This window comes from Hoplias malabaricus, chromosome 17, assembly GCF_029633855.1.
Source record: "Hoplias malabaricus isolate fHopMal1 chromosome 17, fHopMal1.hap1, whole genome shotgun sequence".
Taxonomy (NCBI): Eukaryota; Metazoa; Chordata; class Actinopteri; order Characiformes; family Erythrinidae; genus Hoplias; species Hoplias malabaricus.
Window position 1 is genome coordinate 7,723,434 of NC_089816.1, and position 17,959 is coordinate 7,741,392.

At 42.0% G+C, this 17,959-nt stretch overlaps 1 protein-coding gene across 2 annotated transcripts in view; it reads left to right on the forward strand.

Moving 5' to 3' along the window:
• The window catches only part of pigg (phosphatidylinositol glycan anchor biosynthesis class G (EMM blood group)), a 117,388-nt gene extending 105,554 nt beyond the window's left edge, over nt 1–11,834 (forward strand). For both annotated transcript variants that reach the window (XM_066649280.1, XM_066649281.1), the window contains one exon: nt 7,528–11,834. In XM_066649280.1, the coding sequence (XP_066505377.1) occupies nt 7,528–7,747 (220 nt within the window). In that variant the 3' untranslated portion in view covers nt 7,748–11,834. The remainder of the gene's footprint in view (nt 1–7,527) is intronic.
• The last annotated feature ends 6,125 nt before the right edge of the window (nt 11,835–17,959 follow it).

Consider the following 17,959-nt stretch of genomic DNA (forward strand, 5'->3'; position numbering starts at 1 on the left):
TAATTTTAATGTTCATGAGTCCACCGTCAAAACACCTAAACATATCTGCATGACAGAGCTGCAACTAGAAATCCACTGCTCTCCAGAAAACCACATTGCTGCCGGTCTGCAGTTTGCTAAAGATGACATGGACAAGCCTAAAAAGTAGGAAATAATATTTCCAGGACAAATGAGACCAAAATAGAATGTTAGGTTTAAATGAGAAGCGTTACATTTGGACAAAGGTAGACACTCCATTGCAGCATAAGAAACGTATCCAATCCGTGAAACATTGTGGTGGTAATATCACAGTGGTTTGGGGCTCTTATACTGTGTCTGGGCCAGGATGGTGACAGTTATTAGTGGAAAAAAGAATTCTGATATTGATATTAGCGAAGACAACCATCCTGAGTATATTAGTTTTACTACTGATTAATATTTTAAGAAGAATAACGTTAATGTATTAGATCGGCCAAGTCAAAGACCTGATCTTATCCCAATCTAAATGTTGTGAAAAGACCTGACAAGAGGGACTTTTACTGGAAACATTAAGTTACAGTTACTGGTGCACAAAGGTGTTAATAATAGCTGAGAGCAATGGTTCACATACTACAGATGTGTGATACTGAATCATTTCCCTTATTAAATAAAGGGTCAAGTATGATTGTTCCTCCCTCATACGTTTGTGTTCTCTTTATGTACTTGTAGGCCCTAAGACATTATGAGGTTTTAGATTCTATTTAGAAATATAGAGACAAGCACCACTGCATGTGTGTATGTTAGTGTCTTACTAGAATAAATACTTCAACTTATGTGTTATTCTAAGTGAGTATAAGGATAATAGGTGATTATAGATGTATTATTAGAATTAGGTGTATATTATGTATTATTAGGTTAAATATGTCGACTTTGAGTTGAGCTGTTAGTGAGCAATGAGTGCGGAAAAGGTAGAGGTGAACACCCATTCACAGGTCTCCACAAACATGTTCATGCTGAGAGTGGACCAAACCAAAGAAGCTTCTTTGAAAACGAAATCAGGGACAACAGCCAGTGCAATAAATGCATTACACACTGTAACAAGACTCAATTACCAGGAAATCCAGGTAGATCAAAAATCATCTAATTCTGCACTCCATCCATGGTTTTATTTGGTGTGATACAGTTTTTCCATTTTTTTTTACTTCTCCATATATACATCGGATCCTAGAATGCTGTGTTCTTTTTCATTTTTCGCACAAATCAACTGTACACTTACATTTGCTCATCTAACAATTAGCCCTCCCATGGTGAGTGATTTGCTCCTACATGCATCACTGCTGCTTAATTGTGGGCTATTACTTCATTATGTGATATTAATCAATCATAGACTATTTTCATGGTAATCCTGAAAATTATATGTCACCACTGACTAGTAATATAGAGATATTATGTTCATGGCTGGTGTTGGTACCATCATTAGTGTGATGGATATAGGATTGGATAACAATTAACAATAATGCTATGAGACGACCAGACTCTGAGTGAGAGAGCGATGATCAGGCTAACACAGCCAAGTTTACACGAGTTCATAGTCTGAGCTCTTTTATCAGTGGGGACCAATGTGTTCACAGTGGTTTAAAAATAGAAATGCATGCAAATCCCAGGGAGTGTGGAGACGGGGGGTGTCTGACTGCATGGCTGGAGATTCTTATCAAAATTTAATTACTCTCAAGTGTTTGGCCAGACCGGCATCTGAAACATGTGAGAAGTGTTTTGATCATGAGGTGTTGCGCAGCTTGTCGGTGGTCTCTTTGGTGAAAGAGTCTGCTTTTTTGGAGTCTGAGTACATCAGTACATTTTACCTCCTCTCTGATCACTTTGGGGATAGTTAATAAAAATCTACCTCCCCTCCTGCCTTGCGCCCAATGATTCCGGGTAGGCGTCAGACCCACCGCAACTCTGAACTGGATAAGTCTTTATAGGAAAGGAATATTATGGCAATGTATCTTATTAACTCAAAACTAAAAGCCACAGTTTTGTTTCAAAAGCACATTAAACATAAGCATATTGTAAAGTGTTTTCTTGTAACAAATAACTGTAGTTTCCACCAGTCTCCCACACTTTTGTAATTTTATGTTAACTTTTAAATAGTACTAAAACTGAGAATTATCATTTTATTCAAATAAATAACATAAACAATAAGTATTAATATGCTATATTTACAATTGCTAATATTGGAATTAACTTACATTTGTTTTTGGGTACAATATTTATTGCCAAGAACAGAAATCACTTTTTTGTTGATGGCACTCATAGCGAATGCAGTGATGAATAAACTCTTCATTCATTCATTCATTATCTGTAACCCTTATCCAATTCAGGGTCGCGGTGGGTCCAGAGCCTACCTGGAATCATTGGGCGCAAGGCGGGAATACACCCTGGAGGGGGCGTCAGTCCTTCACAGGGCAACACACACACACACACACACACACACTTTTGAGTCACCAATCCACCTACCAACGTGTGTTTTTAGACTGTGGGAGGAAACCCACGCGGACACGGGGAGAACACACCAACTCCTCACAGACAGTCACCCGGAGCGGGAATCGAACCCACAACCTCCAGGTTCCTGAGCTGTGTGACTGCGACACCTACCTGCTGCACCGCTCTTCTTGCTTGCCATTTTCAACTACTGAATTTTTAGGTTCTTTTTTGTTGAATAAAATGAGTTACGTAACAGTTACTTTAAAATGACAGAAAATCCAGAAGAATGTTGAATTACATTAAATGTTACACACAAAATGCTTTAGAACTTATTTGTACATTTAATAAAATTGGATAAAGTCTAAAAAAATGTGGTTAAAAGAACGTGTTTCCATATGCAATAGAGAGCTTTTCCTGCTTGAGATTTTACTAGAGAGCTGAGGTTCTCTTTTCAATTGAGGGTGGGATTTTTAACTAGAAACAGATGCTATGTTTAGCGCAATGTTGAGTACAACAAGCACCATTTTGCTGTTTCTTTATCTTCAGAACTGAAGCCCTGTAACCCAGCGTAGCCTGAGATTTCCTGATTTATTGGATTAGCAAATAGCTTTGCAGTTGAAAAATATCCAGTCTTTATGGACACATCATACATCCCACATCCTGCCTCTTTCCCACCACTTCCGACCTTCCACATGCTACAGCAACTTCACAGAGTGCATCTTCTGTCCCATGAGATAAATTATAGGCTTAAGTAGTCCCACACACAGCTTCCCATTAATAATGCCTGTGCAATATATCTATCAGCACCCTTACTGAGCACACACACACACACACACACACACACAAATCCAGGAAATAGCCTTTGATCAATACACTCCTTTCCAGAACCCCAGAGGATGCCCTGACCCATCCTAGAGGAGCGGAAAATTTTGACCGGCTGCTGGAATAGAAATGAAGAGATGTGCTAGGATTTCAAAACAAGCTTATTAGCGGATATTCTCAACTGGGGGCCAACAGGTGTGGATACTGGAGGCTGAGAACGGTCCACCACCTAAGCGTCTCTGCGAGTCGCAGATTAGAAATGCTAATGCCTTGAAAACCATTAGAAGGTCCACAAAAAGGGAGTGGCTTGAAAGAAAGCTTGCAGAGTGCTAAGAGAATTCAGCCTGGAACGTTTCAGAGAGTTTGAGGCAAATCGTTGCAGGCAGTGCTGTAGGCCGTTGATGGCAGGTATTTAAATGCAGCCGTACAGGAAAGCAGCTCTACGCTCTGCACTAGCAACCTTGAAGGCTCAGCAATGGGCTAATTAGGAGCTGTAACATCCCACATCCGCTTCCTGCCAGTCATACAGGAGACTGATGGAAAATGGAATAGGCTGTGAGACTTCAGATATAGTGGTTAGCTTTTAGACCAATCAGCCAGGAAATAGATCAGTGTATGTCTGAGGCTGTGATTTGACCTTCTGAGTTCTGTTGTATATGTTGGTACATATACATTGCTGAAGTGGTATGACACAGCACTGAACAACAGCTGTTAGAGTACGTTATTGAAACCCAAATGCTTTTGTAATACAAAATGATGTCTTACCAATGAATGGTTAACACTTCTTTTTCTCTCTTTTTCTCTCTCTCATATCCTCTAAAAGGCTTTGTTGGCATGAATGAACCGAGAAACTACTGCGTCATTGTGTGGTCGGCATCATGCCCACATTAGGGACTCCAGCAGATTTCTCTATAAGAAAAGTGATTGGGGAATGGTTATCACACCCTGTGGTAAATGAAAATGCTCTATAGTGAAAACGTTTTGTGCACTGTACGTTACAACTGTGATTATTACAGGATCCGCCAAACTGCAAGATCATGAAGAACTTTAATTATGAATATTGCTAAAAACCGAAAATGGCATTGTATCTAAAATTGCCTTGCCTTGCATGAAAGGAATTGTTACAGGAAAGCACTTTCAAATTTCAGCTCCAACTGCTCAAACTGAAGGCTTCTTCTGCCCAAGCAGAAGGAATATACTGGTGAGATAGGCGGCATGGTGGTGCAGCAGCTAGTGTCGCAGTCACACAGCTCCAGAGACCTGGAGGTTGTGGGTTCGATTCCCGCTCCGGGTGACTGTCTGTGAGGAGTTGGTGTGTTCTCCCTGTGTCTGTGTGGGTTTCCTCCGGGTGCTCCGGTTTCCTCCCACAGTCCAAAAACACACGTTGGTAGGTGGATTGGTGAGTCAAAAGTGTCCGTAGGTGTGACTGATAGGTGTGTGTGTTGCCCTGTGAAGGACTGGCGCCCCCTCCAGGGTGTATTCCCACTTTGCGCCCAGGTAGGCTCTGGACCCACCGCGACCCTGAATTGGATAAGGGTTACAGATAATGAATGAATATACTGGTGAGGTTGCTGATCTTATTCGGTGCTTAACAATGAAAAGCGTTCATGTTTTCAAACTTTATCTCTTTCACAAACTCATAATTTGAAGAATCTAGTTAAATTTTGAAGAAAAAAAACAAACTCTGCTGATACTATGTGAACTTAAACCAGCTACGGCATGGAAACACAACTTCAGAGATGTATTCATTAACAACTTTTAATGAACACATGAAATGCATGATTAATACTGATCATTTATAGAACAAAGTCATGGATATCGCTCTCGTTTTCTCTCTCTCACTTACTCACTTCGTGACCTCCTCCTGCTTCACATCTCCAGGTGTGATGACACAAATTGATGCAAAATGGCTGAGCATCTATATTTAAATTTTCTTAGGCTTGGAGTGAAATCTGTTGCGGTGAAGAGCAGGAGCATATGGCCTAGGATTTGTCCTTGGGGTGCTTAAAAAAAACAAAAAAACAGATCGAAGCAGATTTGTATCTGTCACGGCATATGCGCTCCATGCTTTGTCGTAGCTGTTTCTATTTGTAAAACTGTTTTATCAGCCTTACTTCATAACACTTCAGGTTTTACACGCACAGTTAACCGTCTTATTGATGGAAATGCACTTGAAATGGTTTTAATAGGAAATATTTTAGGACATTGACACTTGTAAAACTGTAGGTTATGGGCCCAGTCATCAGTTATTTACCTGCTTTGTACTTGAAATTAGGACGTAGTAGTGTATCAGTATGATGTCAGAACTTTCATTGTTTTTCTTATGATTATTTTGTACCCAAGTGTTTAGTGGTATCTCCACTCAAGAGTATTTTGGACTCTAATATGTTGGTATTATCCAGGACACTGTTACAGCTCTAACTAAGGTCAAAAATACACTAAACGACATCAAGACACAATCAATATCATTTAGTCCAAGCACTAGTGAAATATAAGCTTTGTTTAGGAGACGTATCAGCAGAACTTCAATGTCCATGGTCTTGTAAACATAAATGTAAACTTTCATTCATTCATTCATTCATTCATTCATTATCTGTAAGCGCTTATCCAGTTCAGGGTCACGGTGGGTCCAGAGCCTACCTGGAATCATTGGGCGCAAGGCGGGAATACACCCTGGAGGGGCACCAGTCCTTCACAGGGCAACACACACACACTCACACCTACGGACACTTTTGAGTCGCCAATCCACCTACCAACGTGTGTTTTTGGACTGTGGGAGGAAACCGGAGCACCCGGAGGAAACCCACGCGGACACAGGGAGAACACACCAACTCCTTAAATGTAAACTTAGCATGTACTATTAGTAGATATTAGTGAGGAGGGGGATAATTGAATGTCTTTGAGAGATCTTCTGCTTTAATAGTCAGAAAGCACAGGCCTCAGAAGTGTAAAGACAGTAAACCCAAAAAAAATGTCTGAAGGACATTTCACATCCCTCCAAAAGAGCATTAAACAAATACATACACACCACCCACACACACATTTAACTATAGAATTCTGCTGAGCATCACACTGATAGAAGGCCACGGTTCACCCTTGCTCGAATCGTAGCAGTACGTTCAAAGGCCATAGCTTGATTTCCTTTAGCAACTGGCTTTTGCCCTTAAGCTTCTGAACATATCACAAGGCCAGACATTCAGGACTGCAGAGGTGAAATATGCAATTATGCAATTATTTTACTGCTACACTCCCTTGAATATTGTGGGAAATGATGCGTTTCAGTGTATTTCAGCGTTCAGATGCAGATAAATTTAGACTTGCTGAATACTACTCACCAAGCCAAATCCAAGACTTAAATAGAGATTTACGTGAACAGATATATTCCGAAACTTTCATGTCATACAGTGTGTTTCCTTTTTGCTGAAATGCAAATACCTCCTCACTCATATAGTGCAGTACATAAGTCATAAAACTACAATGCAGCTAGCACTAGATTTCAGGTTCCCACATGTGAATAGGTATAAATGATACTGCATTAAAAACTTAATGACTTATTTCATGACTTGCGTAGTGCACTGCATGGGGAGTATGGAGTGGTTTGAGATTAAACAGTCGCGTTTCTCTCATGTGCCGTGGTGTTCTGAGGTTTCTCTTTAACAGGTATCATGGTCCCCTACTGGACTGGCATGATAATGCAGCCGTTTTCGTATTCGTCAGGATGGGGATATTGTTGAAATATGGAGAGAGGAAAATCTCAGTTTTTAAATAAAAACAGATCTATGTGGATGGGGCCTAGGAGTTTGATTCAAAATTTTGCAATAATGTGTGTGTGTGTGTGTGTGTGTGTGTGTGTGTGTGTGTGTCTCAGTGTGTGAGAGAGAGAGAAAGAGTGGGGGTACAAAATACAAAAGAGTTCATTAAACATAGCAGCTGTACAATAGTAATGTAGCAGTGTCTTTAGAGTGCAGCTACACATTGGCCCCACGTTTTAGTGAAAGTAAATGTAGGTCGCATTTCTCCAGCCACTATTTTGCTTTTGAAAGTGGACAAGGTCTTCAGTCATTGCCTGCAGAGGTGGACTGATGGTGGTGTTAAGGTGTTTATTGTGGTGGGAAAATGGTGCTGTGAGCTTCGAAAATAGGGCGAATAACACTGGATAATGGCTGTAATTTGTATGCATATATTGAATTTATGGATGTTTTCTCTCTCTCTCTCTCTCTCTCTCTCTCTCTCTCTCTCTATCTCTATCTCAAAAACACACAGGGCTGTGGTGTCCCTCGGCCATGGGAGTTACTGCTTTGCTCTGCTGCGATCCATTCCTGCTGTGTTCTACGTGGTTTTGGTCACTGCATTGCGTTATCATCTCTTCATCTGGAGCGTATTCTCCCCAAAACTCCTCTACGAGGCCATGCACACCCTGGTGACCGCTGCTGTGTGCCTCTTCTTCACCTTCATGGACCAGGATCGCACACGAAGGCCCTAAGCTCCCACAATCTAAATAAATTCATTAGCCAATCCCATACCCAGTCTCAGGATCCAGGAGGAGGTATGAAAGATAAGAGATGATGGAGAATTCCTCATGATTGTAACAGAAAGGCACTGTGTAAATGGTGATGATGAGGAGGTTTGCCAAGTGAAGATCTTCCTGATGAAGACGCAGAGGAAGGAGATATGAATGAAACAGTATTGGGAGAATGAAAGGGTCATGAATGGATTAACGTTTCTGAATTAAAAGCAATACGTTCTGAGTTCTGATCCTGCACTATGAAACACACTGTAAAGTTCTCTGGATCTTCTAGAGCAGAAGATCTTGATTCTGAGCAGTTTATTTTTGAGTTATTTTTGTACAGGGATAATTTATTGTAGCTGATGCTTAAGGGAACTGAGCATATTATGGAGTAGCGCAAATTCCCCCAGTGCTTTAAACAAACTACATGTAAGATTTTCTATTCTTCTACTGATAATTATTCATCAACTGATTCAAATCAGTTGCAAACATGAAAGAAGCAGCGCATTCTCCATGGGCTTTTTGCTTCGAGTATCTGTGCTAGAGGCGGCTCACAGGAAATCAGACTTATTACAAGCAACGTGACAGAGTTTAAACAAAAGAAAACGCATCATTCACTCTAATCTCACATGTAGTTTCTTTAATCACTGTACATTCATGCTTCAAGATAAGGAAGAACTCTATAAGAGAACCTGATTCGATAGCGCTGGCAGATCATCCTAACCCCTGTTTCACCTTTTTTTAAAATGAGGTATCTCTCCATGATCAGTTTGCAGTATTCCCCCAACTCTCAGTTCAAAATCTCCAGGGCATTTATTAAAAAACTAAGGCTTCAAAGGAATAAAATATTATCAAACTAGAGCTATGCATATTACAATGGCTTAAATCAGCTCTTTGACAATCTCTGGGTAACTGATTGATTAAATGCAGTGTGGTTGGTTTCCCTTTTAATAAGCATCTAGATCAGATTCCTTCTAAAGTAATTCCTATTAGAATGTGGAGAATGTTCAATTAAATATGTTTTATTCTGAAAGTGGCTTTCTAAGGGTGATGTGAAGATTAATTCAAGTTGTACATTAACTGATATCAATCAGTAATGGCAAGGTAATAATGGTAAGGGGTTTTATTGAATTGCTGTTTATATAAAGTCTTGTAGCTCAATTTTTATCATTTTTTCATGATGTTTTTGGTGTAAAAAATTTCACATTGGGTGTAAATTTGGATAAATTTGAATGGATGAATATAAATGATTCCAAAAAAATTCAGCGACACTCTGATTGTATAAAATTACAACATTGGTTTTGTTCTGATGGCAATAACATATTGAAGCACACTAATCAGTCTGAAGCTGTATTGATTTTCAAAGGTTCATGAAAGAAACAACATGAATGTTTCTGTATGTTGTCCCTTGTTTATTCACATGTTGGTGGTTGGTTATGAATGTTATAGGTGTGTGACCATGCAGCCTGAGCCTTTCAGAGAAGTTTGGTCTGATACTGTGAAATGTAGCAAGTACAGATCATTCCTTCATTCATTATCTGTATGCGCTTATCCAGTTTAGGGTCACGGTGGGTCCAGAGCCTACCTGGAATCATTGGGCGCAAGGCCAGAACACACCCTGGAGGGGGCGCCAGGGCAACACAGACACACACACATTCACTCACAAACTCACACCTACGGACACTTTTGAGTCACCAATCCACCTGCCAATGTGTGTTTTTGGACTGTGGGAGGAAACCAGAGCACCCGGAGGAAACCCACGCAGACACAGGGAGAACACACCACACTCCTCACAGACAGTCACCCGGAGGAATCCCACGCAGACACAGGGAGAACACACCACACTCCTCACAGACAGTCACCCGGAGCGGGAATCGAACCTCCAGGCCCCTGGAGCTGTGTGACTGCGACACTACCTGCTGCGCCACCGTGCCGCCCAAGTACAGATCAGTGCACGTGTTATTTTGTTCATGCAAAAATTTAGATTGATGTTAAGAAACATGCTTTTTCTACACATTTTAAAGCACAGCTTCGATTTAACATATTGGGACTCAATATAATGTCAATACAGTGTTGTACACGATACTACAGATCACTTCTGAGTTGGGGCAGGAACACCACATTACACCAGTAAGACTCCTAATGCTATGCTGCTTATGTCTACATTTGTAACATCCCAGGAACTGTAATTAACTCTGGATAGGTTTTCAGTTCACAAAATAAACAGTAATATGGTTGTGAATGTCTGTGATTTCACTCAGACAAAAAAGCTGCCTCTCCTGACCACTGCTCTGCCTGGCTGCTAGTCATCAGTGAGTGGACGGCATGTATGAGCCCTGCTTTGCTCGTTTCAGTAGCAGAGGGAGGCAGATTTTCTAATCAACCCTATATAGTCTCTCTCTCTCTCTCACCGTACATCAACTTAGAGCCCTGTACGACCTGTAGGATGCTCTCACTTATAAGAGTTAATGGGTTCATGGCATCAGACCAAGACTCTCTCTGGGCTGAGGTTTAAAGTACAGCTCTAAAGCTGCACAATATGAACGCTGCAAAAACTCCTAGCAAGTGGAATCATCTTTATCCTGATGTACACTGATTCAGCCAAACACCCACAGAAACACTAGTGCTTTTTTATTTATATTTTTCCTCACTGTGTCAGCAGCACTGTGTCCTACTAGGAGATGTGAAGCAAGGGGAATTCTGTGGTTATCCATAAGGAGCAATCAGCCGTTTCTACCATCTGAATGTAGAAAAGAGTGTTTATGAAAATGATTATTTCATTCTTTTATTTATATCTCTAAAGTGTAACTTGTATTAGACGAGGAAACGAATGGATTTGTAGACACGGATTTAAGGAGTATATGCTCCATAGAGCGGGTCTCCTACATGGGTTTACTGCCATTATCACAGTGATGGGTGGTGACATCATGAAGATGACTGATTGCTCCATGAAATGAAATGTTAGAGTTGATTTCTCCATTATATTTTCATTTGGGTGATTACAAGAGATTGGTTTTCATTTGCAGTTGAAACACGTCCGGTGATTTCTTGTGTAACGTAATCATTTGTTTTTTTTCTGTTGTATTTTTTGGAGATTTTGAGTTGTGTTTTGTGGTTTTGTTTTTTGTTTGTTTTTCTCCCCGTGTGTTTACCTGGTTGTGCCCATTTAAATGCCCGTGAGTTTGTGGTTCTGTGTTTGTGCAGTTCTAAGGGCTTCAGCTCTAGGTTTATGGTTCAGTCTCAGGTTACGAAGCCTGGGGAGCTCATCCCACACTCTTTTTCTCTCCTTTCATGTGTTCTCACATAACAGAGGTGAAAGCTCTGAAGGACAGTCAGCTGATGTGGCCAGGAGGCCGAGAGGAGAGCGTATAAAGTGAGTCGAGGCAGCTCAGGAGCGCTAAGCCTCGTCACAAACGAACATATTTTCTCTCACTCTCTCTCCCCCCACATTCCTTTTTTTCCCTTTCTCATTCCCTGTTCATCCCTACTCTAGGATTACATTAATGGAGTGGAGATGTTAAGCGCAGAGGAGTTAGCTGATGATTCTTTAGAAGCTTTTTCAGTGTCCCACTGCCCTCTCACTCTCTCCCACCCCACTGTCGGCAGCCTTTTGAAGCAGCGTCTCCTGCCAGTCTCCCACACTGCCTCTCTGAGCCTCTTATCAGCGCCAGAGCAGAGTCCCATCTCACCCAGCCTGGACGACCACTCCTAGACCCCACTCTGTCCTGGCTCTCCACGTCCCTCCGCTGCCTGTCTTTATCCCTCCCTCCTTTTTACCCTATTTCTTTCCCACTGTCTTTGTACTCTACCTCTTTATTTCCTTAGTCCCCACGCTGCTGTGACTCTCTTACTGTTCGGTCCTCTTTCTTACTCCTTTGTTCACTTCTCTCTCTCAGTTAAATACAAGATAGCTTTTTGGCTTTTCGCTACAGTTGGATTGAGTACACTACACCAAAGCCCAGTAAGGTTTAACCCCTCACAGCCAGGATAATGTCGATGCCACACAGCTCCTGGGACTTGGGTCACTGTCTGTAAGGAGTTTGGTGTGTTCTACTTTTGTCTGTATGGGTTTCCCCTTATTACTAATAATAATAAAATAAATATATAAAAACCTTGTTTGGTGGATTGACTGTGTGAAATGGCCCATAGGTGTCAGGTTGTGAGTAAATGTGTGGTTATTTAGTGGACTCCATGCCGTGCAACCATTGATTCTGTGTAGACTCCAGACCCAGAGTGACCTGAGTAAGCAGTTACAGATAATGAATGTTTAAAGCTATGTACTGTATTTTCCGTACGTTAGCAATCAACAGTGGTCAAAATAATAATTATTTACTTCTCATTGACTCCGATGACCTTGCGTAAAACAGCTTTTCACTCTTCCTGCATTGCAGGAATATGCTTCTCAAAATGTAGTCTAAGAATCCAGAAACTAGTTACAGTTTTGTTAGAAACAGAGCAGAAACATTTTCTTTATAATGAAACCTTTATTCTTGCAGAGTTTCTGAACCAGGTCAGGACTGTGTAGCTGGGGTAACATTGGAGTTTTCTTTTCTTCTGCTCAAAAGTCTTCAGTTTTTTTGGGTTGGTTTGTTTGTTTGGGCTTTTAGATAGTGTACTCACATAACCCAGTCACCAATGCCATCTGTCATGGATCTTAGGGGTGTACATGGGGAATGTAGAGTACAGATTTGCCGGCAGAATCATCTTATCTGTTAAATTCTCTTCCTGATTGCAAAGCCTGTGTTTGATTAGTGTATGTTTGTTGTGAAAAGGTTTCCTACCAAATAACCGGCTTATTTTAGCCTTAATAGTGCTTTTACTTGCTGGTATAATACCACACTACTGGGGACAAGCTAATTGGTTTAGTATTTATAAGTTTCACTTAAAGTTGAGCATTGGAAACACATACTTGTAGCAGACTTGGGACATTCTCAAACAGAGGAAACTGAACCGTTCAGCCCAGTTATAGGGGAGTTTCCCGCCTTTGGAGAAGGGCATACCATTCTTGGGTCTGGGGCAGGGGGGGTATTATAGTTTGTCTTGTGTGTTTTTGCCATATGTTTTGCTAAGTACATCATTTGTTTAGGCTTAGTTTTAATAATATTAATATTGGTTAGTATTTATACTATTTGGGTGTGGTCTTTAAGGTTAATTTGTATATTGGAAAAGTGAGTTAATTAAGTTGGTTTAGTTGGATTGGTCTAGAGGCGGGGCTAAGCGTGATAAAGAGGAGGCCCATAGGGTTAGCGGGGTCTTTTTTCCCTAGGAGTTGGCAGGGGTAGGACACTGGTTAATTGGCCAGGCCCAGTGATACAGCTTGGTTCCTCTAGCACAGGGGTGGGCAATCTTATCCGCAAAGGGCCGGTGTGGCTGCTGGTTTTTGTTCCAACCAACTAGGAGGTCACATGATCATTTGTTTTACTCAAGCCAACTAATTAAAGGAGTGAAATCAGGTGTGCTTGAGCCTGAATGGACTTAAATACAGCAGCCACACCGGCCCTTTGCGGATAAGATTGCCCACCCCTGCTCTAGCAGGCCCATTTAGGCAACTTTTCTTTTCTGTTGTGTTTATTTGTTTGTTTGTTTACTTCTATTACAATGTTGAGGGCAACCTACCTTTGAGCCGTGTGAAGGGAACTACCACTCCTGCTCAAACTGTAGCGGACACAACCTCACTGCACAGCTCAAGACGGGGCTGTCCCGGCCTTGTCTGCTAACTGATTCCCTCACAGTAATGTAAATGTAAAGTAATCACATCCCTGTAGTATGCACCGTGTCATTCCCAAGTTTAAGTAGTTTGAGCACGAGGGCCTACCTTTTAATTCATCTTAAAAGCTTAGGTTTTTAAATGATTTACAATGTTTATAAAGAAGAAAATGACTTTGTATCGACCCATATCGATGTATCAGCTGATACTTGAGGAGCCATTATCGTATCAGGTATTGTTATCATTGTAATAATGATAATAACCCTGGCACACACCTCTTTCACTGCCCTCTTTCTCTCTCTCTCTCTCTCTCTCTCTCTCTCACTTTATCTCTCTTATTCTTGGAAGTCCCTCTAACCTCCTTCCCCTCTGTTTTGAGATGCTGAGCACATCTCAGTCCCTCAGCTCTGCTCGCTCTCCTCCTCTCTCATTACTGTTAACCTCCTCCACTTTACTCATGCAGCAGTAGAGCAACTATGAGAAAGAGAGAGAGAGAGAGAGAGGGAAGATAGACATATTCTCCTCATCCCAGAAGGTGACAGTCTCCGTGGTTTAATGTGCAGGGGGCTGCCATCTTTCCCCCTGACGTCTGCGATGGAGAGTAGCTGGGAGGCAGAGGTGCAGGTGGGTGGAAATGTATCGGTGCCGAGTGTCAGCCAAGCAAAAAGCCTGTGCCGCTTTTTTTTTTTTTTTTTTTTTTTTTTTTTTTTTTTTTTTGGGAAGCCTTCAAATTGCGAAAGTTTCACTCTTGGGTGACTGTGGATGGCGGCTGCAGATAGCAATCCCTCCCCCCGTCTAATCCCCCCATTTAGCCCAAGTTTACTGTGCAAATTGACTGGCTGGAACGCAGGCAGGCAGAATGGAGCATTGAGCAGCCATCCGTGACTTCATTTGGAAACTGGCTGCTCGCTCCCATCCTCACTCTCTCACTGTAAAAACCCTCTGACCAGAGCACCTTCTGGAGCTCCATTCCACATTATTTATTCAGCCATTCACTCCCAGTAAATGCAGCAAATAGCATTAATCGAAGCCCTGTTGGCCTGCTGTTGGGCTTTGCTGGCTGGTCTGGCTAGTTTCTGTTTGCTCACCCTTGGCCTTGCTCTCCTCAATTCAGTCAATGTCAGTTCCTGCATTAACAACTTTATTAACTAGCACCGTGGGACCATTCTGCCAATCCAGAAAGAGCAAGGACAGTTATGTTCTCTTGGCCTCGATCGGCCTGGGCCAGTATTACAGAGTGTTGCTTTGCTCCAATCGGGAGCTCCCTGTATCACTTCCAGCTCTGTTCACTGCAACTCCGTTTTGTTTCAGACACTTTTACAGATGTTCTTTAACACCACAGCCCCAAGGCTACTCAGTTATTTTCTTGAAGGAACACTAAATAAGATTGGGTATTTTTGCTCCGGAGCTCCCTCTATAGCTTCAGTGTAATTCACTTCAACAGCACTGTCCTGAAATAAAGGGGGGAGGTGTGATGGTCCAACCCTCCTCCAAAAGTTGCATAGTGCTGTTTCTGCAGGGCTAAGCGTGGAGTAGCAACATCAGAGGCTTTATTGTTGTTATTACTGATCTGTGGATCACCACAATGATTCTGAAGCGATAATTTTGCTGTAAATAGTCCACCTAATGCTCCTTTAAGACTCATTATTCAGTAATTATTCGTAAAGGTCTAATATGTTTGGGGCTGTGTTTTAATGCTTATTTTCAGGTTCAGTATCATTTCTTGATTCAGTATTTGATTTAGTTCTATTATTATTTCGATATGTGTAAAATGTATTGATCCTACCCAGCCCTGATTATGCACCACACTGATGAAATATTGTACAATTATCTGAGAAAAATTACAAATTACATTCTAAAACAGCTGACCACTGTAGCAGGCCTTGGTGCCTAAATAGTGACCTAAAATCCTATATCTCTTTATTAGTAGCTGCTTTGTGGATATAAGGAGTAAGGAACACATAGTGGGCACTCACATACCCCTAGGGTTAATGGCACTGTACGATAGTAAGCCTTCTCCAGGCTCACAGTGCTGCCCAGTATTTGCTGAAAATGAGCTATTAGCCTTCAGCTGACCCTGTGAACCGCTGTGTTTACCCCTCTATGTTCCTGTCTTTCTCTGCTATCTCCAGTGCTAAGAACAACAGCTGTATTCTGTTCTCTACTATCCTGGGTACAGTAATTATCACTAGAGGGTTCTCCAGTGCATTAACACCTACACTACATGTCAAAAGGTATGTAGACACACCCTCGATTTGGTGAGTTCAGCTACTTAAAAGGTGCGCCGTTTGTTATCACATTGTGCAACTTGCATAATTTCCATATAAAAGCAGTACCATGCCCAGTGCTACGCAGCTATTACAGGTGTATAATGCACTGGAACACTGGGCTGTGTAGCAGTGGGGTTGTGTGTTTGACTCAGAACTAATCATCAAGGATATGTGCTTCACTAATGCAAATTTTTGGATTGACAGGTTGCCTACAAGTCTCTTTGAATTAATAGTGTAATCTATAGCATTCATATAGTGTTCACTCAGTGTTTCCTTATGTTTTCGGAAAGTTCACAACATGTCTTTCCTAAGTTTTTGTTACTACTTTCATTTCTTTATTTTGTCTTCTGCTCATGCAGAGATAAAGCTTGAATGTTCCTGACTGTTCCACACAAATCCACTGCAGAAAGAAAAATATATTCCACGTTGTTATCTCCCCACTCCCTCCTCGTTTATTGCGCCCCCTCCCCTTCTCAAGATTGTGTTTTGATCAAGCGAATCTGTTCACCTTTTCTCCAAATAAAGTAACCACTGCTTCCCAGGCAAGGCTTTCTCCTCTAATTACCAGACGCCAAGGGTCGATAGGAGATTGGATGGGAGATTGATGAGATCGTGGAGAAAAGAATACAACTGGGATTGGGGTCAGAGAGAGAAAGAGAGGAAGACTGTGTGCAGTTATAGGCATGCCCTGGAAGGAGCGGTTTGCTCAGAGGAGCCATTTAGAGAATAAGATAGATGAGGTCTGCATGGAGGCTCTTGTTCTGAGCACCGGTTTAAGACAGGGTTAAAGCTGAGTTTAGACCTCGGAGAATAAATCAACAGGAGTAATAGAGACCAAATGAACAGTGCACCTGTGCTACAGCACCCCCAGGTTGTGGCTATATGTGAGTATTTGTTAAATAGACTGGAGACAGATAGAGATGTTAGAAGCGTCTTAGCTTTTCTCCTTTAAGGGTTTTGTTAATGGGCCAAGTGGCTGGAGTGTATTATCTCTGTTGGAACAAAACTTCATATCTCCAAAAACTTTACAACACACGTTCAGCTTTTGCTGGAAATTTTCATCTGCCATTGGCCCAAGGAGCACTTAAACCTCTTCAAAACACCTCGAGGTAAAGTTAGGGGCTGCCGTTGTGAGTCTGATAAAAAATAAATGTGAAAGCTGCTGTAACTTTAGAGATTTTACAAGCGGCAAGTTTGTGCTGGATTTGAATGAGCTCTGCATTTTGTGGTGATTGACATGTGTCTCTGGACAGTCAGGGCTCTGTCACAATTTAGTACCTACTTGGATCAATTGGAACTGTAAGCGAGCAGAGACCAGGCCAGTGGAAAACCAAAAAAGCCGAGCCGAATCGTGTAGGTTCCATATAATGGAAAAGCACCATATGACTATTGTACATCTGTGCTATGAAATTCGACCTCTGCATTTAACCCATCTGTGGCAGTAAACACACACACCAGTGATTAGGGGCAGTGAACACACACACACACGCCCAATTCAGCGGGCAGCCATTCCCAGCTCCTGGGGAGCGTTTGGGGGTTAGGCCTTGCTCAAGAGTACTTCAGCCATGGATGTTCCCCCCGGTCTTGGGGATCGAACCTTCAACCTTCCGGTACCAAGCCCTGCCCTCAGATGTTCAGGTGGTAGGCATATAGTGCGAGAAAATATGGAAAAACATCAAAGAAGTGGTTTGTAGATGGACACGTGACAGAGGATAAAGAGTGTGGAAAGGTGAGAGCTAACAACTTCTCTGTTCTTAGATTATAATAATGTATGTGTGTGTGTGTGAGGCTCAAACTGACCAGGAGACCATATGATAGAAGTAAATGTGTTGGTATAGTAGCATGTGTGCTCAATTCCATCCATTATCTGTAAGCGCTTATCCAATTCAGGGTCACAGTTGGTCCAGAGCCTACCTGGAATCATTGGGCGCAAGGCAGGAATACACCCTGGAGGGGGCGCCAGTCCTTTACAGGGCAACACACAAACACTCACACATTCACTCACACCTATGGACACTTTTGAGTCGCCAATCCACCTACCACCGTGTGTTTTTGGACTGTGCGAGGAAACCGAAGGACCCGGAGGAAACCCACGCAGACACAGGGAGAACACACCACACTCCTCACAGACAGTCACCCGGAGGAAACACATGCAGACACAGGGAGAACACACAACACTCCTCACAGACAGTCACCCGGAGGAAACCCATG